The sequence below is a fragment of the Scyliorhinus torazame genome, chromosome 1, assembly GCF_047496885.1.
Source record: "Scyliorhinus torazame isolate Kashiwa2021f chromosome 1, sScyTor2.1, whole genome shotgun sequence".
Taxonomy (NCBI): domain Eukaryota; kingdom Metazoa; phylum Chordata; class Chondrichthyes; order Carcharhiniformes; family Scyliorhinidae; genus Scyliorhinus; species Scyliorhinus torazame.
Genome location: NC_092707.1, coordinates 366,752,562 through 366,775,326, shown reverse-complemented (window position 1 = coordinate 366,775,326; position 22,765 = coordinate 366,752,562). Strand labels below are relative to the sequence as shown.

Sequence of the window (22,765 nt, the reverse complement as noted above, 5' to 3'; positions counted from 1 at the left end):
GTCATAACTTGCACAAGCTTTTTGTCCTGTTTCTGTGGCATGGGAGATAAGGGTGCGGGTCCATTTGGCCATGTTGTCTGGGGACAAATGGACGCGGTCTAAGTCTCCGAAAACTGCTGCGAAATGGATCCACAAGCGTCCAGCAAACGCTGTGGGGTGCTCTGTTTTCTTTTGCCTGCACTTATTGAGGCCTTCTACAGGGTCATCCCTGTTATACCCGATCGCGTCTAGGATCGCGGTATGCCTTTCTGCAAGGGTGCCTCCTCCTACATTCTGTGGGTCGGGAAGGGGTGCTACGACCGAAGGGTCCAAACTCAAAACTGTGAGCTTTACTTGCTCTCGCTCATCCAGGCCGTACATGGTCACCTGCTGCTTTACTCTGGCGAAGAAGTGGTGGGGGTCTGAGGTGGGGAGGAACGGTTTGATTTTATCGCACGCATCCTGTAATTGGGTCACTGTTAGGGGGGTGGTGTACAGAAATTCCATGTCGTCCGATGTGGCTGTGCGGTGGGTGGTTACTGGATTAATTGGAGCCTGAATTATCTGTTCTGTGGGGGGTTGGGGCTTTTCTCTTCTGGGGCTTTCCCTGCGCACATGTTCCCTGAACATATCTCTGCGCTGTCTCACTCAATTCGTCCCAATCAAGGCCATCTTCCTCGTCTAACTGTGATCCAAAGGTTTCCTGGAATCCTTTTTGAACTGAAAGCAGAGATTGCAGTTCTGCAATCTGCTTCCGGCACTTTGCGTGGTCTAATGAGCTTTGTCTTTGCTCTGTGGTGGCAGCATGGAGTGCTCTTAACGCTGCCTTCAGGTCATTACACTGCCTCTGCAATGCCTCTACCTGCTTCTCTGTTTCCTCTCGTACCAGGACTGCACGTTGCGTGTCCTGATAGGCCTTTTCGTACTGGGATTGGAAGCTGCTTAAGTGCGCCAGACAAGACTGGTGTGCCCTTTTGGCATCATCCATCTCTCTGTCTTTTGCTGCTAACTTCCTCCTTAACTCTGCGTTCTCTTTCTCTATCTCACTGACATCGACCTTGCTCATTCGATGTATGCTTTCTATCTCTTTTCGGAGCGTCCCAACGACCTCCTCTGTGCCTCGCAATTGTGCCAAACAGGACATGATTGCCATCGGCTTGTGAGCTTTTCCTAAGCTCTTCTTGTGAATCTCGCTCAGGTTCTCCCACCAAGTATGTCCTATACTCCCGGGACCTGTTTCCTCATTTTCATAGAATTCACTCCAAAGGGGCCATCCTTTCCCTTTGAGGTACTTTCTGATTTCCTCTTCCCAAACGGGACACTGTCCTACTCTACTGCTGCTGGTTGCTGCGACCGCAAATTCTTTGGGGTTCATGAGGGGTTGCATTGCCTGCATTACCATCTTTCCTATCTGAATGCTTTCTTAAATTTGGAACGAGGGGTACTAAGGCGGTGCTGTAATTACGGGTACGGCTTTCGCTATTTTCCGGAATACAAACTGCCGACAGTTTTGTCGCAACAAAAATCTATCAGTATTACCTTATAGTCCTGTTAGTTACGCATGCATTAACACACTTCCGAATTATGAGGATTGATCAGAACTGCTTGAACACTTGTGGTTTTTTCTGTTCCCAATTGGATTCTCTAATTCAAAATTTTGGGTTCTCCCGGAGTGGTTAAGCCACTTCTAGATTGGGTCCAGTCAGGATGTCGCCAGTAATATGTTGCTAACTTTTGGTTGGTTTAATTGACTCTATTTTATAACCTTTGCTCTAGAGTCGCCAGGTATCTTTAAGATACCGCCACGAGGTTCAAGTTCAAGTAATGATCAATAACTCAACACACCAATTAGTAAGATTCAAATCAATACACATTTATTATACACAGTAAATCGCTACTCATGCATAAACTCTACTTTCTAGGCTATTTCTATAACTAACAGGCCTATACTTAGCTTCGGACTGGCCCACCAGGTCAGGGGAACAAATGGCCTTTCGTTCGGGTTCTGAGACTGCGGGATTCAAAGCTGGTATGGACTGGTAGCTAGGAGCGCCTATCTCGGAGCGAGCGTTGACTTGAGACTTACGTTCTTGGAGTGGCAGCTGGACAGGTCACTCTCAGGGGTTGCTTTGCGTTGCTAAGTGACCCTGTCAAGAAGGACAATTTGAACTTGGGGGCTTTACTTTATAGTCCCCAGGGGCTTCCCGCCCTTCGGGGTGGACCCCGTACCTGGTTTCAAAGTGATTGGACTTCGTTCCAATCACTTCGTTCAATTTCTCCAATGCTGGAGCTGTTCCCTGATCGTTGGGCGGTCTTTAAATGTCCGTTAACCTCTTTTGTGTTGGCTCCTGCTGGCGCCGAGGAGTCTGGCTTGGCTTTGTTTACCTTAAATGTTTTGATTGTTCCCGGGGATCGCTCATTACAATCAAGATGGCTGCTACATTACTATGCAGATGGCTGCTTGTATCGATGCTGTCTGGGTTTTTGCAGAGTCTAATACACAGTAAACTTACACCTGCTAGTTTTTGCCTGTGTTGGCTGAATTTCCCTTCAGCCTTTGCTGTTCTCCATTTTAAGTTGGGAAGTGGCCAACTCAGGTGGCTACAACGTCCTATACACAAAACAGGTACGTCCTATACACAAACAGCAGGACAAATTCCGCCCAGCCAATTACCGTCCTATCAGTCTACTCTCAATCATCAGTAAAGAGATTATGCAAGAAGTCATCAACACCACTATCATGTGGTACTTGCTTAGCTCACTGACACTCAGTTTGGGTTCCACCAGGGCTACTCAGCTCCTGACTTCATGTCCATGCAAACATGGACAAAAGAGCTGAACTCCAGAGGTGAGGGGCGTGTAACTACTCTTGACATGACCGAGTATGGCATCAAGGAGCCCTAATTAAACTGGAGTCAATGGGAGTCAGGGGGAAAATTCTCCACTGGTTGGAATCATACTTAATACAAAAGTGTGGTTGTTGGAGGTCAATTATCTCAGTTCCAGGACATCACTGCAGGAGTTCCTCAGGATAGTGCCCTAGGCCAACCATCTTCAGCTGCTTCATCAATGACTTTCCTTCCACTATAAGTCAGAAGTAACTGCACAATGTTCAGCACCATTCGTGACTCCTCAGATACTGATGCAGCTCATGTCCAAATGCAGCAAGAGATGGACAAAATTCAGGCTTGGGCTGACAAAATGGCAAGTAACATTCGCACCACGCAAGTGCCAGGCAATGACCATCTCCGACAAGAGAGAATCTAACCATCATCCCTTGCCATTCAATGGCATCACCATTGATTTCTCCACTATCAACATCCTGGGGTTACCATTGACCAGAAACTGATTTGGACTAGGCACATTAATACTGTGGCTACAAGAGCCGGAAAGAGGCTAGGAATCCTGTGGTGAGTAACTGACCTCCTGATTCCCCAAAGCCTGCCCACAATCTACAAGGCATAAGTCAAGTGCGTGATGGAATACTCTCCCCTTACCTGGATGAGTGCTGCTCTAACAACACGCAAGGTGCTTGACACCATCCAGGACAAAGCAATTTGATTGGCACATCCGTTCACTTACGTTACCACTGATGCACAGCAGCAGTGTACCATCTACAAGATGCACTGCAAGAACTCTCCAAGGCTCCTTGGACAGTATCTTCCAAACCCACGACCACTAGCATCGAGAAGGACAAAGGCAGCACTTGCATTGTAACACCACCGGCAGGAAGTTCCCCAGAATCCAGACTTGTAAATATGTTGTGGTCCCTTCACTATTGCAGAGTCAAAAGCTGGAACTCCCTCTCTTAACAAAACTGTGGGTGTATCTAGATCACAGTCTCCAGTGCTTCAAGAAGGCAGCTCAGCACCACATTGGCTGGTTTAGCACAGGGCTAAATAGCTGGCTTTTAAAGCAGACCAAGGCAACCAGCAGCACGGGTTAAATTCCAGTACCACCCTCCCCGAACAGACGCCGGAATGTGGCGTCTAGGGGCTTTTCACAGTAATTTCATTTGAAGTCTACTTGTGACAATAAGCGATTTTCATTTCATTTCATTTTTTCATTCTCAAGGACAATTAGGGATGGGCAATAAATGTTGGCTCAGCCAACGAAGCCCATATACCTCGAATTAATAGAAAAAAAAAAAAAAAACTGGATTAGCATTGCTGCCTCACGGCGCCGAGGTCCCAGGTTCGATCCCGGCTCTGGGTCACTGTCAGTGTGGAGTTTGCACATTCTCCCCGTGTTTGCGTGTGTTTCGCCCCCACAACCCAAAGATGTGCAGGGTAGGTGGATTGGCCACACTAAATGGCCCCTTAATTGGAAAAAATTAATTGGGTACTCTAAATTTATTTTAAAAACTTGAAAGGTTTCTTTATTCTAGCAGACGGGCAAGTTCTGGTTGACCAGGCATGGCTTATGAAATGCTGATGGCCTTTGTATAGTTGTCCTTGAATTTTGTTTCTGCAGCCCAAAGGGGCTGTTAATGTCTTTTCAGAGATAACAAGGTGCAAGTTTCTGCGTTACTGCCATGGTAGCTCCTTTTGTCCAGTGTTACAGACAGACATAGTTCCTGATAGATTAAAAGGTCATTGCTCAGTTTTTTAAGTTTTAGAAACTAGCCATGAGGAAATCTATCTATTTTATTTTGTAAAAATATATAACACAAGATCTTAGTCCCCTGACGTCAATACATACATTTGAGGTGCTATGCTGACTTGGGTTGGATTTGAACCAAGATCACAGTAATGGAGCCAAGCCATTCCACCACCCAGCCCATATTTGTTCTTTAAACAAAATTAAGCAAAGAGGTAAGAAATGCAATGCCACAACTTAAAGTAAAGTTCATACTAAGTTTAGTCAGAATATTTTCCCTCTTTTTATTCTGTTCATTACAATGAACAATTACATTTGAATACATTGCTCACTAAAATGGAACAAAAAAGTATAATACAATCTTACTTTGAGTTTCTCGGAGAGCAAAACCAAAATAATGAAAGCATTAATTTTTGTGAATTTGGAAAGAAAATAACAGAGCATGGAGTATAGTATAAAATCAACGTGCATCTCAACTATAATGATATTTTAAATCTTTAACCCTGGCACAGTTTATTAATTTTTTGGAAAAAAAGGAAAGATGAAAATTTATTCTAAGCACCTTATGAAACATATCACCCCGCATTCTGGAACAAAAATGTGCAGTGCTACGAGTAATGCAATCTGGGGTAACACTCATGATCCACTATGTCAGCAAGATACCAATCTCAGCCACATCATCATGGAAATGCTTAGAAGAGGCTACGCATTTCCCTAAATAAAAATGAAAAGTAAAAGGACAACAAATATTGACTGCTAGATTTTATCTTCTCTGCAGCCATTTCAGATTTTGGATCAATGTGCCTTGCTGGTTGCAGAACCAAGAGAGGGTAGAAGATCTTCTGCCTACTCCAATCGAAAAAAAGCTATTTTAAAAAGTAGGGTCTGCACACAGATATCAAACATATACAGACCCTCAAAATTCTAAATGAAGTATCTGCAAAATAGCAGTACACCAAAAGGTTTCAATAAACATTTGGTAGATACTTTTGGAAACCTAGTTAATAGGTAGTGGCTTTCCTGCTAAGCAGTGTTTCATATGGCAAAATTGATCAGTTTTAGATATATAGCAAAAATAAAGTTATTTTCTGTGGAGTTGTTGTGCAAAGGATAGTAGGTCTATCCTAATGGAAACATCCGGATAGTAAAACCTTGTTATTTATTGCCATTAAGAAAACATGTTTAAGGAGCCCCACGCAATTGTTCCCTTTAAGCATTTGGTCTCCATTATTAGAATACCAATTTATTAGGTACATTCAGTATTTAATCATATATTAAATGCTGATAATTATAGGCTATTAAGTATTTACTCCCTCCCAATTTGGATCAGACCTTGACCAAGTAGGTAACATCTCTTCACTTGTGTTGCATCTTGTATGCCTTTTCATTTTACTTCCTCACAAGACACATTTTGAATAATTTTATTTTCCAGTATTCAAATACATTTTTCTGCAACAAAAATTATATTTGCCATTGAATAAGTCTCTTTACTCAACATTCTAGAATGTTTTTAAGCATCATTATTAGCCAGTTAAATCATTGCTGCTTTGAAAGAACTTGCATCATAACATGTCCTGATCAATTTTACCACAAGTATGTGAAATGTCAATGAAAACAAAGAATAACTTGTACCAGCATTTTTCACAAATAAGTTCATGGGCAGTGGGGCACCATCAATCTATACAATCACTTTTTAAAGGTCTCTTACAATGGATTAGGCACCTCGTTCAATTGAGCGTTTTCACTTCTACCATTCTGCGTCCCCGACAGCTTTCGAGAACACATAATCCCTCCCATTGAAGGTCATTATTCCATCCTTAAGATAGAATTTCCACTTGTTTTTACTCCTGTGAATCTAATACAAAAAGAAAACACTCAGAATTTCCACTTGTTTTTACTCCTGTGAATCTAATACAAAAAGAAAACACTCACAATAATGCAGTCAGTCAGACACCGTATACCATAGTCGCCAATGGTGGCAATATTCACTCTCATAAAATTGGCTTTCAAAATAAAAAGGGTGATGTACCGTCAATTACCACGAGACGAGAATGGTGAAACAATCGAGGCTTTATTGCACAAGATGTTGTGCCTCCCGCAGCTGGAACCAAGAATGGAAGCAGCGCAGGAGAGCATACACTTTTATACGCTGCCTGCTGGATGGAGCCAGCAAGCAGGGATTTACCGTCATACCTGTAATATACGGGCAGTGCCGTAATGCATACAATATATCACTAGTGGTGTTTACCACAAAGGGTAAACGGAGTAATAGTGCCAAATTCATACATCCACTATTGGAGTATCAGGAGTGTTTTATAATAAGAATAATACAACGAATAGAAAGAAAGAAAAGCTTGAGAATAATCAAAAGAAAAATCTGCAAATGCACAGGATCTTCACCAAAATAATCAGAAATGAAATAGACAGGTTAGCATCTAGGGAGTAAACCTTTCAACAAAACCAAGTGTCCTGACAAAAGGATTAACAACTGAGCAACCTGCAATGCAATGAAAGTGAGTAAAAATGATCAAACTTCAATTTATGTCTAACCTTTCATGCCCTCATGATGTACCAAAATGTATTGGTCAATGAGCTTTGTGGAAGTCATCACTATTGTTTTGTTGGCAAATGTAGCAGCTAATCATTGTATGCTTGTCTCACAAGCAGCAAACACAATAAATGCCCAGTTATTCGGTTTTGGGGGTGGTCATTTTGGGGTGAACATGTGACAATGCCAGAAACATTCTCTGCTTTTCTTGAGAAAAGTGCCTCAGCATCTTTACATCCACCTGCACAGGCAGATGAGACCTAGTGATGAGACCCAGCCAGAAATGTCAGCACAGACAATGCATTCAAGTACTGGAAAGGCACTTGAAATTAGTATCTCCTTCCTCAGACAAGAGCTAACACTGAACTAAGCCAGGCATTGTCAAAGTCGGGGGCGTGACCTGTGGGCGAGTGTCGGGAGGGTCGCGGAGCTTTTAATAACGCCGGCTGCAAGCGGCCTTCAAAATGGCCATGAACATACAAGAAAAATGCGGCCACACTGCGCATGCGTGCCCACTCATCGGTGCGCATGCACAGAGTTTTGCGCATGCGCACCGATGAGCAGGCACGCATGTGCAGTGCGGCCGCATTTTTTTTATACGGTCGGAGCCTTTTTTTTTTTTTAAACACATTCAGAGGAGTTTTTATTTGATTAAATTTTACTGGAAAAAAATGCAGAAACTGAAAATGCTTTCTTCCTCTAAAAATTCATCACATTTCACCTAAACATTACAAGGTAAGAGAAAATGGTGGGTCGCGCAGGTCGGCCGGCGCGGGTCGTGAAGGTCGGCCGGGTTGGTAAAAATGGGTCCTCGGAAAAAAAGTTTGAAAAACACTGAACTAAGTGGTGGGATTCATTCCAAATATTTTTATCCAATCTAACTTTTATGTACTTTATAAAGCAAGTTAATTATGGTACGGTCTCCATTCAAGGAAAGCAAAACCACAGGTAATTTATGGGAACACTGAAAAGTACATTGCTAGCTGTACATTATATGACAAGCCTTTCCAATCAAGGGGGGCAGTTTTACCTTCAAACAGAATCACAGAAATTTGTAGTACTGGAGGCCATTTGGTCCATCATGCCTGTACTAGGTGTAAAAGAGCCATCCAGCCTAGCCCTACTCTTGATTTGTAGCGTTGCAGGTTACAGCACTTCAACTGCATACTCAAGTACTTTTTAAATGCCTTTACTCCTGTTCAAACAGTGTGCTCCAGATCCCACCAACCCCTGGGTGGAAATATTCTCAACTTTCTACTAATCCTTCTACAAATGACTAAATCGATTTCCTCTGACTCAGCAAAGCAGATTCATATTTCTGCAGAGGTTCTTAATTCAATAGCCAGCTCTTTCCTCTACATCTTTTTAGATTTTCCTTGATTCACTCCCTCACAGCTCAACATCTCCCTTCATTCCTCCCTCCCTGGCTCACTATCTCTCGCCCAACCTTTCAGGAGTGGACAGCAATGTTGCAGGGGAGCCTTCATTGTAGCAGAGGTCCCAAACTCTTTCGGTAATACGGCACAGTTCAAAGACAAACAATTCCACAGCACACCCACTTTTTTTTCCATCGGAATCGATTGCTCATAACCGTCGCGTTTACTTACATTTACTATGATTACAGTCTCACCAGACAGGGTTGCAACACAAGTGCATGCAGCAAGTTAAGTAAGGATCAAAAGCATTAATGTTTCAAATCCACCACAGAATACACCGTCTGCAGCAGTGAGCACAGACACATTTTCAAACTCTGCTCAACTCAACTATTTCTAAATATCCGTAGCCCTAAATCGGTTTGCCAACTTCCCTCTTTCATCAAGGATTGATGTGGAGATGCCGGCGTTGGACTGGGGTGAGCACAGTAAGAAGTCTTACAACACCAGGTTAAAGTCCAACAGGTTTGTTTCGATATCACTAGCTTTCGGAGCGCTGCTCCTTCCTCAGGTGAATTCACCTGAGGAAGGAGCAGCGCTCCAAAAGCTAGTGATATCGAAACAAACCTGTTGGACATCAAGGATTGAATAAGTGGAAGAATCAAACGTATCCATTTCTTCTTGGATCAGAGGATGTGAAATAGATCTGGCAAAGAAATGCGGATATGGTCAATTTCGCTGTGTCTGCTAGCGGTCCAGTCGGTTTAATTTTTCTCCATAGAAAAACAATGGCTCGATTTTATTTTTAGAACCAGTTTGAACAGAATGAAATTATTGCTGTCACTTACGAGAAAGGAAAACAACTGAAGGAGGCACGAAGAAAAGTCACATTGACCAAAAAGATAGTCAACACACCCTGTGTTAAAAGCTCTCCAACAGGAGAGAGGTTGTGGTACAGAAAAAAGATCAAAAATGCATTATATGCCCAAGAAATAAATTTGAATTGTATTGAAAACTGGATAAGCAGATTTATTTAGCTGCAACTGTAAATAACTTCCATTTTGGCAGTGCTTTTGGCAGTATGGGCAGCATTCCTAACTTTCAAAAAATAATTACATTTATAAAGCCAAAATGTGGAGTTGGAAATGTTGCTAGGTTACCCCAGGGTAATGAGCAATGATTTTGTTTAGTGGGCACTCACTGATGGATGTGTCATTCAAAATTACGTTAAAAATATATTTCAGCATTTTGCAGTGAATTCACATGATAAATCTATGCAAATATCCTTCCAGGTTTCATCATGTTTTAAAAAAAAAAATAAAAAAAATTTAGAGCACCCAATTCATTTTTTCCAATTAAGGGACAATTTAACGTGACCAATCCACCTAGCCTGCACATTTTTGGGTTGTGGGGGCGAAACCCACGCAAACACGGGGAGAATGTGCAAACTCCACATGGATAGTGACCCAGAGCCGGGATTGAACCTGGGAACCTCAGCACTGTGAGGCAGCAATGCTAACCACTGCGCCACCGTACTGCCCTCAGATTTCATCATTTAAGGTTGTGCATAGGAATGGTTCAAAATTTAGATCTGAAGCTTACTGTGCTTACTGTAGTGAATTTTGAGTTTGAGGAAACGACCTAGCTTATCTTCATTTTCAGATGTGAAGACAGTGATACAACTTTTTTTTCTTGTCAGCAGATCAAGCGCTGGGCTGCGTGGAGCTGTCAGCGGGCCAGGGCTGAACCAGCGCTGGGTTGTGCGGTGTTCTCAGCCGGCCTGGTCTGAGCGAGCACCAGGCTGTGTGATGCTGTCGGCTGGCTGGGGCTGAGCGAGTGCCAGGGCTGAGCAATCGCCAGGCTGCAGTGCTGTCGGTTGGATGGGGCTGAGCGAGGACTTGTCTGTGGGGCACTGTCGGCGGGCCAGGGCTGAGCCAAAAGATTATTTGTATATCTTTGATAGATTTTCAAGGTAAAATGAAGTGAAGTAATTGAAAGGGGTAAAAAATATTAGCGGGTTGTAAATAGACCCCCAAACTGTAATGGTGATGTTGGGGATGGCATTAAACAGGAAATTGCGCCACTGCGCCACCACACTGCCCGACTTTAAATAAAATTAGTAACAATAGAGGAGGAGGAATTCTTGGAGTGTGTACAGGATGGTTTTCTGGACAAACACATTGAGAAACGAACTAGAGAACAGGCCATCCTAAACTGGGGATTGTGTAATGAGAAATGAATATTGACAGTGTTATGAAAAAGGAATATTGACAATCTAGTTGTGCGAGGCTCCTTGGGGTTGAGTGACCATAAGATGATAGAATTCTTCATCAAGATCGAGAGTGATGTAGTTGATTCTAAATAAAGGAAACTGCAATGGCATGAGGCGTGAGTTGGCTATGATGGATTGGGGAACGTTACTTAAAGGGATGACAGTTGATGGGCAGTGGCAAACTAAAAATTTGAGGGAAATAAACTGAGCGATTAAGGGAAAGAGAGGAACTCAGATGACCCAGATTAAAGAGAGAATTCTTAAGTTTAGGGAAAGGGCAAAGGTCAATGTGGGAAATTCACAAAGCTAAGAAAGACAGAGGAGAGAAGAGGAGGTTCAAATCATGAGGATTTTCTTCAAAAAATAAAGTACAAAGATGAAGGTAGTCGATGAGTTTTGGTTTAATTGAGGAGGGAACGTAGTATAATGAAGTGAAGGAGCTTGCCTGGGACAGAGAATTCAGAAGGCTAAAGAAGAAATTTAAAAGGTATTTGAAAACCCAGCAAATAATGTAGTTAGAATGGTTGAAACAAAATCAAAAGGGAATCAAGAATAAGATTGACTAAAATATGGGCTTCACTGTAAGAAAACATTGTTAAAATTATTAATGAGATAAAGAAGAGGGAACTGAGGAATAGGATAGATGCAGTGTAGATTAAACCAGTTGTTAGGAAGTTGGAATGAAATAAAAAGTAAGGAACTGGATTAAAAAAGAATTTGAGCTTCATAGCAAGGTGAAACAGATACTTGATTATGAAAATTGCAGATTAGCAGTTAGAGACCTAGACCATAACCAAGGCCAGTTGCAAAGCAGAGCTCTCTCACAGAAGCAAGTTATGGTGCAGAAGAAAAAGCAGAAGTCTGTGTCAGACCCCATAAGTTCAACCCTAAACTAAAAGATAGGTTCCCAAAAGAAAGCTACAGGTCCTGTGTGGCAATTATTTGTTGGATTTGGCTTATAGCATTAAAACCTATGGGATGTTATTTTGGGGAAGGTGTATTCTCGGAGTTTAGGAAAGTGGATAATTTGCATGGGGGGGGGGTAATTAAAGTATTATAGTAATTGTAAATGTTGTTCTTCCACTGTTGCATCCTTGTGGCTTAAAGTTTAATAAACAATTTGTTATTTGAATAACTTATAACAAGATTGACCCCTTTCCTCACTGGGTTTAATCTCTTTTCGTACATTTTTTCCAAATCGTAAAAATAGTTAATAGCTGACGTTCCAAGTTTCTCTTCTGGAGTTTGGCATGCCCTCACATTAAACATCAGCCCACCCCAGTGGTGATGGGGAAAAAGAATACACGTGTGCGATACATAACCTAAATAGCCAGGGAATTATACAGCAAGAGGCTGTTCAGCTCCTCGTGCTTCTTTGAAAGGGATATCCATTTACTCCCACTCTTACCCCGTTGGCCTGCAATGTGTCCTTTTCCGGTTCCTTTTGAAAGTAATTATTGAATCTGCTTCCACCACCATTTCAGGCAGTGTATTCATGCTCTTACAAAATCTCGTTTCTCCAGAACTATGATTCTTTCAATCCCTTCCTCCGAATATTTCATCTTTTTCAGATTGCAATCTGTTATCTAGTTACCCTGTTATCCACACAGCTTCTGCAAAGTCTCTTTCCTCAACTAAATTCTTCCTCATCAATGGGACTCTTGCCCACACATGTCCTACTTCCCAGATCTCACAACAGAGTAACCATTCTCATTTACTATTTATTCATTTCTACATACACCAGATTATTTTTTGTCATTACTGAACGATAGCACCAAGAACATCTTCCCCTCTTGTGTCCACACTGCTTTTCAGAGAAACTGTTCCTTCTGCAATGCTCTTATTCGCTACCAACTTAGCTCAGTGCCAGTATTCCTGGCTTACTTAGAAAAGAATCATAGAATCCCGACAGTGCAGGAGGCCATTTGGCCCATCGGGTCTGCACCGATCCTTTGAATGAACACTTGACCTATTTCCACTCCCATGTCCATCCCGCCTTATCGTCATAACCCTATAACCTAATCTGCGTATCCCGGGGCGCTAAGGGACAATTTATCACGGCCAATCTACCTAACCCGCATCTTTGTTATGGATTCAACCCAACTTGAGACTTGAACACAATCTAGGCAAACGCATCAGTGCAGTACTGGGGAACTACTGCACTATTAGAGATAGCATCTTTTGAATGTATTATCCAAAGAGCAGAGTGTAATTCTGCTATTCTGAGTAACATCCATGCCTCAGCCATCATTATTTGGCTATTTGATTTATTTTGCAGTTTGTGGGGCTTCGGAGTGGACAAATTAGCAGTCATGTTTACCTACATAACAGTGACAAATATAATAAATTACCTTTGCAGCACTTTAGGTGGTATGATAAATGGACTACTAATTGCAAGCTTTCTGTCTTCTTTATCCTTTGACCCTCTTTCATAAAAGACTTCCAGCTACCTTTCACCTGGTACCTTTCATGTAGCAACTGCTCATATCTGTTTCCAGGGCACCGTCCAGAGTTCCAAACACTCCCATGTGAAACAGCAGTTTATAAATACTTCGTCCAATGTAATAACTGCGGGCAGTGTTCATAGTGCAGTCTTCTCAATGATGCGTGGGCTAAATGTAGTTTCTGTTCTCTCAAATCATTTCCAATCTGTTTGCAAGTTCAATCCTGCCTTCCCAGTGGCTCTGCCTGCCATTTCTTGACGTCACGCACTGCTGCAATCAAGCTGAACACAATCTCCAGAAACTACATTTCAAGTTTCTCCTTTACAATCTACGGCCCTGTGGTCTGAACACTGACATTATCAATTGAAAGCAACAGCTGTTTCTCTCATTTTTCAGTTTGTTTCTCCTGACTTTCATAATTCCCTCATATTTTTGAGCTAAATCTGATTCCCCAAAACCTTTTACTTGAATGAGATAATCTTTCTATATCAAGTTCTCTTTCACCTCTTTTCAGTTGTTTTAAAAATGTGTTTTTCTGTAAATCCATCAACTGAATTTTCTTACATTTTGATCTTTTTGTTCATTGTGCTCACTTCTCCATTTGGTTTACTCTTTTAAAGGATCTCGCTTATTTATATCCTCTCTCTTTACAATCATTTTTTTTTTTACTTTTCTTCTTTAGTTGCACTACTTGGAAGTTTTGATTTTGTGTTGTATGATGCTTACCTGGAAGATTCAGCTAAGATTATTAGAACATTGTCAGAAACAATCCTGGGAAGTTGGACTATGTCTCTCAAAACCAAAGAACCTATTAAACAACAGAAGATCCCGAGAGCTAATCTCTTCCATTTTCTCAGAGGAAATATCTTCCCAATATAGGAGGGTGAAAGCTCATTCCCAGAGTGATCTGAAGTTACTAAATCTAGTTTTCTGAACAAGCATAAAACAATATTCTGACCCTCTTCGAACATTCAAAATTAACTAAAGGAGCTACATTTTCTGACAATGGAGCCCAAGTGCTAAAGTACCACAATCTCTGGTCTCGAAGTAGAACTGCCACAATTACTGTGACATGAATGTTGGCAGCATTTTCTTCCACCTCTTGCAGATCAAGCTTGCCATCATCGTCAGCCATGCTACTTATTTTTGAAGATGTCTACCACTACTTTACAGATTAACTAGATGTTGGAAAGTCAACTTAACTGTGACACTTTAAATCAAAGTATTATCCTCTACATACCCAAGGCAGAAAATTCTAGATCTCATGGTTCCTTTATTAATTTATACAACTATTTTACACACTTCCATAATAAAAGCACGGAGGTCTTGCAGCAACAATGCCTTGCCTCTGAGCCAAAAGCTCTGGATTCAAGTCCCACTCCAGGACTTGATGGTCAAGGAAAGTACATTTATGGAGGCCAAACAGGTTGAATATAAATTTGCATATCTTTCCAACTTATACATATTGCAGGCAATAAAAGGGGGAGAGATTCCAGGTCAGCCATGTGATGGAAATAAATTTGTGCCTTCACCATCATAATCCATGGCTCCAGGCTCTAACATGCATGTAAAAGTATATGCTACCACAGCAACTCTGACTCCTTGGAAGGCCAGTTGGCAGGATAGCTGGTATAGATCAGACTGGTGCCAATGGTATGGGGTTTGATCCCCATTCAAGTTGAGATGGATTCAGAACCTGCCATCTAGCTCTACTTGTGGTGGAGCTGGTGGTGCTATGGGTCAGGTTTACCTTTGGGCAGAGAACTTGAGAAGAATACAAGTACTAATGTCAGAAATACGGCTTCTAATTTTAATCTGTTGATATGCCCTTTTAACCAGCAAATGAGAGAATTTCAATTTGCCTCAATGTATCAATGACTTAAACTTCCAAAAGAAATTTCAGCTCGAAAGTTACAATAAGTGCAGACAAATCTCGAATCAAGAGAATAATGAGACTATTGCTGCATAATCCACTTCCAAGAAGGTTTGGTTTATTAGAATATATGTTACGTAGTAAGAATAAATTCCATTCCTTTCAGTCACATTATCCAAATCCTAGGAGTTCAACAGATTTACCATGCCACTTGGCAGCAATTTCAAGACATTACTTATTTTCTGAAAAGCAAGCTTAAAATTGATATAGTCAAACACAAATGTCATACTTTACTCTGGAACTTCCGCTGGCTTGCTTCATCTTCCTGTAGTTTCAAGAGCCCCCTGACAATCTTCCTTTGAAACCACACATTTGATCACATCTCATAATTTCACACCTGATTGGGTCTGACTACCAACTGTGAATCACTTTCTTTGCTACATTAACAGAGCTAAATAAGTATACATTTCTGGTATGGAAGACATTATTTGACAACAGGGGTAGGTGGGGAGGAGATAGTAAAGAATCTTCAAATGCCCACAGGGGATGAGGTATCAAAACCAGCCTAAAATGGAGGCAAAAAGCAAGTGGAACTTGTTCATTTTGAAACCCAGAGCTTCAAACATTAAAAATAAAAACCACACTGGCACAAAGAGCAACAACAGCACACACAAAACCCTGAGCTGCCTTCTTTTCTACCCTTGTTTTCTAGGTGAACGGTAATCATTTTTCAATTTTATGTTTCTTAAACTCAGCTAAGGCAGACATCAGAGCTCCTAATGGGCATTAAAATGATCATAAGTACACCGCAAGTCTAGTTATAAACTACTGCTGTAATTGAAAAAAATAAGTTTCAATCATACAATAATTCCATTTAATATTTTTCTGATGCTGCTTCCCCCCCCCCTAATATCTCAATTTTACTCTCTTTTCCAGAGATGTTTCTTATCTTGTAGGCATGTGGTCAGCCTAACATGCACCTTGCTTATAAAGTGCCTCCATCTGTCCCGACAAGCAGAAGGACAGACAGATACATACTTCCTTCCAATTTTATCTCTTGTCACAAGGGTAAATATCAAGTCATATCATGCATCTCCCTACAAGCAAAAATACTAGAATTGGGAATTAATTAAAACCAAGCTACAAACCCTGTGACCCATTGATTCATGAGGCTGCACCTTTGTCTTTGAACCACTTGGTCATAAATTACTTTTAAACTAAAAACACATGGGCTTTGAAAGAAAAGTGAATACATTTTCTTGAATGTAATCGCACAAATGGACTTACCTTGTCATATTGGCAAACAATTACATTTTCTGTATCAAACAGATCAGGTATCTCCTGTTCACTTACATCATCTCCTGAATTCAAAGGATCCTGTAAAACACATCGGGTACAGATTAGTTTACCCTGCATTAATTAGCAAAGACAAATGACCAATAGAATTTCTGCAAGAAGGGAGAGATGGCAGTGGACATGGGCCTGGAGGGGTGCAAGACATGGGCCGGGGTTGGCCCAGGTAGAGGTATGGCTGATCAGTAGGGGAGGGGGGACATCGAGCCCCCCCCGACCAGGTTGGTCACGTAGAACATGCAAGAGTTGAATGGGCCAGTTAAATGATCGTGTGTGTTCACGCATCTGGAGTTGACTGAAGACGGACGTGGTGTTTCTGCAGAAGACACACTTGAAGTTGGGGGATCAGACAAGGCTGAGGAAGGGATGGGTGGGGCAGATGTTCCACTCGGAGTTGGATATGAAGACGAGGGGGGGTGGCGGTGTCGATCAATAAGAGGGTGGCGTTTGAGGTAAGGAGCATTGTGGCCGATCCAGGGGGTTGTTATGTGGTGATAAGTGGGAAGCTGGAGGCGATGCCGGTGTGGTTAATGTGTATGGTCCAAATTGGGGTGATGTGGATTTCATGAGGCAGGTGTTGGGGAAGATTCCGGGTTTAGATACGCATTGGCTGATTATTGGGGTAGACGGCGGTGGACATGGGCCTGGAGGGGTCCTGGATCCGAGCCTGGATCAGTCGAGCCCAAAGTCGTTGAGGAGGTCGGCAGTGGCTAGGAAGCTGAGGGGGTTCATGGAGTGCATGGGAGGTGGATCCAAAGGAGTTTTCATACTTCTCACATGTGCACCAGGATTCCCAGATCAATTTTTTTTGTCATGGATAAGGCACTGCTGGCGGGGGTGGCTGACTCGGTGTATTCGGCAATCGTGGTCTCTGACCACGCACCGCACTGGGTGGATTTGCAGGTGGTTCAGCAGGAGGCCCAACAGCAGTGGTGGATAGATGTGGCGCTGTTGGCGTGTGAGGTAGTGTGTGAGTGGGTGAGGGGCTGCCATTCGGGACTAAATGGAGATAAATGATACCGGGGGGGGGGCAACAGCCACACATTGTGGGAAGCACTCAAGGCTGTAATGAGGGGGGAGTTTATTTCGATTCGGGTGCACAGGGAGAGGCACAGGGAGAGGGAGGTGAGGAAGTAGAGGTCAAGGCTGGTTGAGGAGATCTTGAGGGTGGATAGGAGGTACATGGTGGTGCCAGAGGAGAGGCTCCAGATGGAGTTTAGGTTAGTGTTGACGGGGAAGATGGTGGGGCAGTTGCAGAGTGCCAGTGTATGAATATGGGGAGAAGGCAATTAGGATGCTGGTCCATCAGTTGAGGAAGCATGCAGTGGCGGGGGAGATTGGTAGAGTGAAGGACATTGGGGGGGGGGGGGGGGGCGGGTAGTGGTGATGGACCCAGAGTGTGTGAATGGATTATTTGAGGCCTTTTATAGGAGGCTTTATGAGACGGAGCCCCCGAGGGGGATGGGGGTTGGGAGATGGTTCCTGGATAAGTTGGAGTTTCCTATGGTGGAGGAAGGGTGGGTGCAGGGCCTGGAGGCCCAATTTTGCTGCAGGAGGTGATGGGTGGTATGAGGGTGATGCTGGCAGGGAAGGCCCCAGTGGGACGGGGTCCTAGTGGAGTTTCATAAGAAGTTTGGACCGAGCTGGAGCCACTGCTGGTGCGGGCGCATAATGAGGTGAGGGAGAGGCGGGAACTACCCCCTACTTTATTGCAGGCTTCTATCTTCCTGATTCTTAAAAAGGATAAGAACCCGGAGCAGTATGGGACATACCGCCTGATATCGCTCTTTAATGTAGATGCCAAGTTAATGCCAAAGGTACTTGCATCGTGGATTGAGGACTGTGTGCCAGAGTTGAATGGGGAGTATCAGACTGGTTTTGAGAAAGGAAGACAGTTGTCGGCAAATGTCTGGAGGTTATTGAATGCGTGTTTGGTGGGGGTGCAAGAGGTCGAGGTGGTGATGGAGATGGGCGCGTGGAGGATTTTGCTCGGGTGGAGTGGACATATTTGTTTCTGAAGGAGGTTCGGGTTCGGGCAGGAGTTTGTGGATTGGGTCTGGCTGCTGTACAAGGTGAGTATACTGATGAACTGAGAGAGTTCGGGGCACTTTGGGCTGCACCATGAGATGAGGCAGTGGTGTCCACTCTCCCCATTGCTTTTCGCCTTGGCGACAGAGCCACTGGCAATGGCGCTCAGGCCGTCAAAGGATTGAGCAGGGGGGTGGGGGGCATAAGATTTTGTTGAATGTAGATGATCTGCTATTATACATTTCAGACCCGTTAGGCTGCACTGGGGGTATCATGGGGATTTTGCAGGAATTTGGACAGTTTTAGGGGTATAGATTGAATATGGGAAAGAGTGAGGTGTTCCCAATCGATGCTAGGGGGCAGGAAAGGAAGTTAGGCAAGCTGCTGTTTAGGGTGGTGGGGACGAGCTTTAAATACCTCTGTATCCAGGTGGCGCGGAGCTGGGCCCAGCTGCATAGGTTGAATTTGGCTCGATGGGTGGAGGGGGTTAACGTGAGTTTTAGGAGATAGAATGTTTTGCCGTTGTCGTTGGCAGCGCGGATGCAGTCAGTTAAAATGACGGTGCTGCCTAGATTTCTGTTCGTTTTTCAGAACCCCCCCCATCTTTGTCCCCAAGTCATTTTTCAGAAAAGTCAATGGATTGATCTCGGGGTTGTGGGGGCAGTGAAGGTCTCATGGGTGCGATAACCATAGATTTGTACTGGCGAGACTGGATGTGAAGTTCCGGGGGGTGGCAGCAGACGGGATTGAGTACTTCAGAGACCTGTTTATAGGGGGCAAATTTGCGGGGCTGTAGGAGTTGTTTGAGCTGCTTAGGGGAATGGGTTTAGGTAGCTGCTGGTTCGGGATTTTGTGAGGAGAGTTGCTGTCTTCGGTGCCGCAAGATAAGCTTCTGTCGGAGGAAGAAATAGGGGAGGGAAAAGTTTCAGATATTTATAAGGAATTGCCCGGGTGGAGGATGTTAAGCGCAAGTGGGAGGAGTTGAAGGGGGTTCCGGGGGCTGAGACATGGGCCAAAGCTTTGCAGAGGACGAATGCAGCCTCATCGTGTGCGGGGTTAAGCCTCATCCAGGTTAAATAAGTGCATAGGGCCCACATGACGGTGGCGAGGATAAGCAGGATTTTGAGGGGTAGAGGATAGGTGTGGGTGGTGGGTGGGGAGGGGCCCACAAATTTGGCGTGTCCAAGATTGTGGGGGTTCTGGCAAGGGTTCTCAGATGTTATGTCTGAAATTCTAGGATGTGGGTGGCCTCGACTCCGGAGGTGGCGATTTCGGTGTGGGGGAATGAGGGGCTAATGTATTGGCCTTTGCCTCAGATAGCCCGGAGACGGATTTTGTTATGTTGGAGGGACTTGGAAACCTCTGCAGGCAGGGGTGTGGGTGAGCAACCTGGCAGAATTCCTGTGGTTAGAGAAGATTAAGTCACTCTGCGAGGGTCGATAGAAGGGTTCACCTGGAGGTGGAAACCATTCATCGATTTCTTCAAGGGGGATTGAGGTGTCATCAAGGGAAGAGGCTAAAAAAGGAGAAGATGGGACATGGTTTGGGAGGGGGGAGGTCAGTGTTGAAGGGCTGGAGTGTAGGGGTTGATGTGATGGTCTTTTGGTTCGATTCCCAGCTTGGTTCACTGTCCGTGCAGAGTCTGCACGTTCTCCGTGTCCGCGTGGGTTTCCTCCGGGTGCTCCAGTTCCCTCCCACAAGTCCCAAAAGACACGCTGTTAGGTAATTTGGACATTCTGAATTCTCCCTCTGCGTACCCAAACAGGCACCAGAGTATGGCGACTAGGGGATTTTCAAAGTAACTTCATTGTAGTGTTAATATAAGCCTATTTGTGACGCTAATAAAGATTATTAATTACCTGCTGCACCTGCAAACCAACTTTTTGCAATTCATGCACAAGGACACCCAAGTTCCTCTGCACAGCAGCATGCTGCAATTTTTTACCATTAAAATAATAGTCTATTTAGCTGTTATCCTGACCAAAATGGATGACCTCACATTTACCAATGTGAGTCTTAAGCTCCTGGCAGGGTCACCCATCATGGTAAGGTTGGTGGGAGGAACCAGACAAAGCACAATTCCAAAACAAGCCCTCAACGGCGGATCAGGCAGAAGATTCAGCAGATGAAGGCTGCAGAAATAGAGAGATCCCCAGATGTCAAGGTTCTCTTGCCACTGGAACTGGACCTACTCTCTGTCAAGGCCTGTGTGTCTGCTGATGTGCAACAGCATATACAAGTTAAAAGATGTCCCGCGCCGGGTGTCTACCCAAAGAAAACCAGCACACCCCCACCCACACAGACAAGCCCTGTAGCGATCGGCGAGAGGTGACGGGGGTAGGACTGTGAGATCCGAAAGTCCTTTGCTTCGGACTGACACATAGGCGGTGGAGTTTGATTCAGTCGTCTCGCTCTTAGAGTAAGGAGATCATTTCAGCAGCTTTCTTCATGGCTGAGCAGCTCTCTTCAGGATCCACTCTGTTCACTCCGCATGGGGAAAGGGCTAGAAATGGCGCCTAAAGGTAGTCTGTTCCATCCCCAGCTTGGCTGGTAAACCACATCCAGCAGCTCATCTACCTGCGGTCAGAAAATCAAAGTTAAACTAAATTTCGGAACCTGGAATGTACAAACACTCGTGAAGAATGAGCAGAACAATCAACTGGAACAGAGAACTGCCCTTCTTGCCCATGAACTCAAGCACTGCCCTGCAAGAGACCTCAAGAGCAGGCGAAGGGCAGCTGTGAGAAGATGGCGGTGGTTAAACCTTCTACTGGAAGGGAAAACCCAAAGATCAGCCCGGGATGCATGAAATTGGTTTCACCATCAAGAACAAATTCGTCAACTATCTCTCAGAGTTCCCCTTCGGCATCAACACGCGCCTCACGACCCTCTCCTACAACTTGCCAACAACCAGCAGGAACGGTTGTAAGTGCCTAGGCCCCAACTTGATCCCAGTGATGAGTCCATAGGAGTTTTCTTATCCACCCTGTACACCATATGCTCCAATTTTCCAAAGGAAGATAAGATCATCCTCCTTGGGGACTTCAAGGGTTGGAAAGGACTCCCAAATCTGGAAAGGAGCCACCGGAAGAAGCGGTTGGGAATTGCAACTCCCAACGGGATTTTCTGTTCGCCAAACACGCAGAATTTCAGCTTATCACTACACACTGTTCCGCCAAAGTTCAAAACTTCCTTAAGACATCTACGATCAAAGCACTGCCACACTCAACTTCATCGTGTCCGATCTAGAGACCAAAAGGATGCCCTCGTCACAAAAGTGATGACTAGTGCAGGTGGCTGCTGGACAGACCACCAGCTCATTTGCTCCTCTCATGTCCATCAAGCTCCACCAGAAGCAGTGGAAGATGAAAAAACAGCTCAGAAAAAAGATCACGTTGAGCAGCTTCAGAGCCAAGCATGCTCGTGAACTTCCACCAATGCCTTCTCCAATATCCCCCTTCTAACGTAATGGAGGGAAACTGGAAAGAGCTGAAGACAGCCATCATCTCAAACTGTGAAGAAACCATCGGCTGCAAAACAAGGAAACACCAAGACTGGTTCAATGAGAACTACCACACCATCCAGAACCTCAGACAACCCACACCATCCAAGACCTCATAGACAAGAAGAAGAAAGCTCTCCACATCTAACAAAGCAACATAACCAGCAAAGCTCCCAAATTAGCCAGGGCGGAGGTCCAAAGGACAACTAGGGAGATCAAGAACCAATGGTGGACTGAGAAAGCTAAGATGCTGCAACTCCTCGTCAACAAGCATGGCACCTGGGGCTTCTTCAGTGCCACCAAGGCAATATAAGGACTCAAGGCCTCAAACTGGTGCGACGCAAGGACAGAACTCTCTCAAAAGACTGAGAAAACATCTGCCTTCAATGGAGGAAACACTTCAAAGAACCCCTAAACTGTGCGCCAATCATGGATGAGGGCGTGTTTGAGGAAATCCCCCAACTCCCCATAAATGATGATCTTTGACTCCCACCAGGTGTGAACGCAGTTGTCATTAAACACAAGAAGAATGGAAAAGCTGCAGGGTCGACAAGATCCCAGTGGAGATTTTCAAACTTGGGAGAGGAGATTACCAGTCATCTCAATCAGTTGTTGCTTAAAATCTGGGACAGAGAAGAAATTCCTGCCGACTGCAGGGATGCAGCCATCGTCAACATCTTAAAGGAGACAAAGCGGACTGTAGGAACGACTGAGGAATCTCCCTACTCTCCATCGCCGGGAAGACCATCACACGAATCCTCGCTAGTTGCCTTCTCCCAGTCTCTGAGAAATCC

At 44.1% G+C, this 22,765-nt stretch overlaps 1 protein-coding gene across 1 annotated transcript in view; it reads right to left on the bottom strand.

The window, feature by feature from the left end:
• Positions 1-5,985: 5,985 nt before the first annotated feature.
• The window catches only part of LOC140426463 (stonin-1-like), a 195,425-nt gene continuing 178,645 nt past the window's right edge, over positions 5,986-22,765 (bottom strand). The window contains exons 10-11 of the mRNA XM_072511275.1: positions 16,376-16,465; positions 5,986-6,433 (exon numbers count right to left, since the gene is read on the bottom strand). Coding sequence (XP_072367376.1) covers positions 6,326-6,433; positions 16,376-16,465 — 198 coding nt within the window. The 3' untranslated portion in view covers positions 5,986-6,325. The remainder of the gene's footprint in view (positions 6,434-16,375; positions 16,466-22,765) is intronic.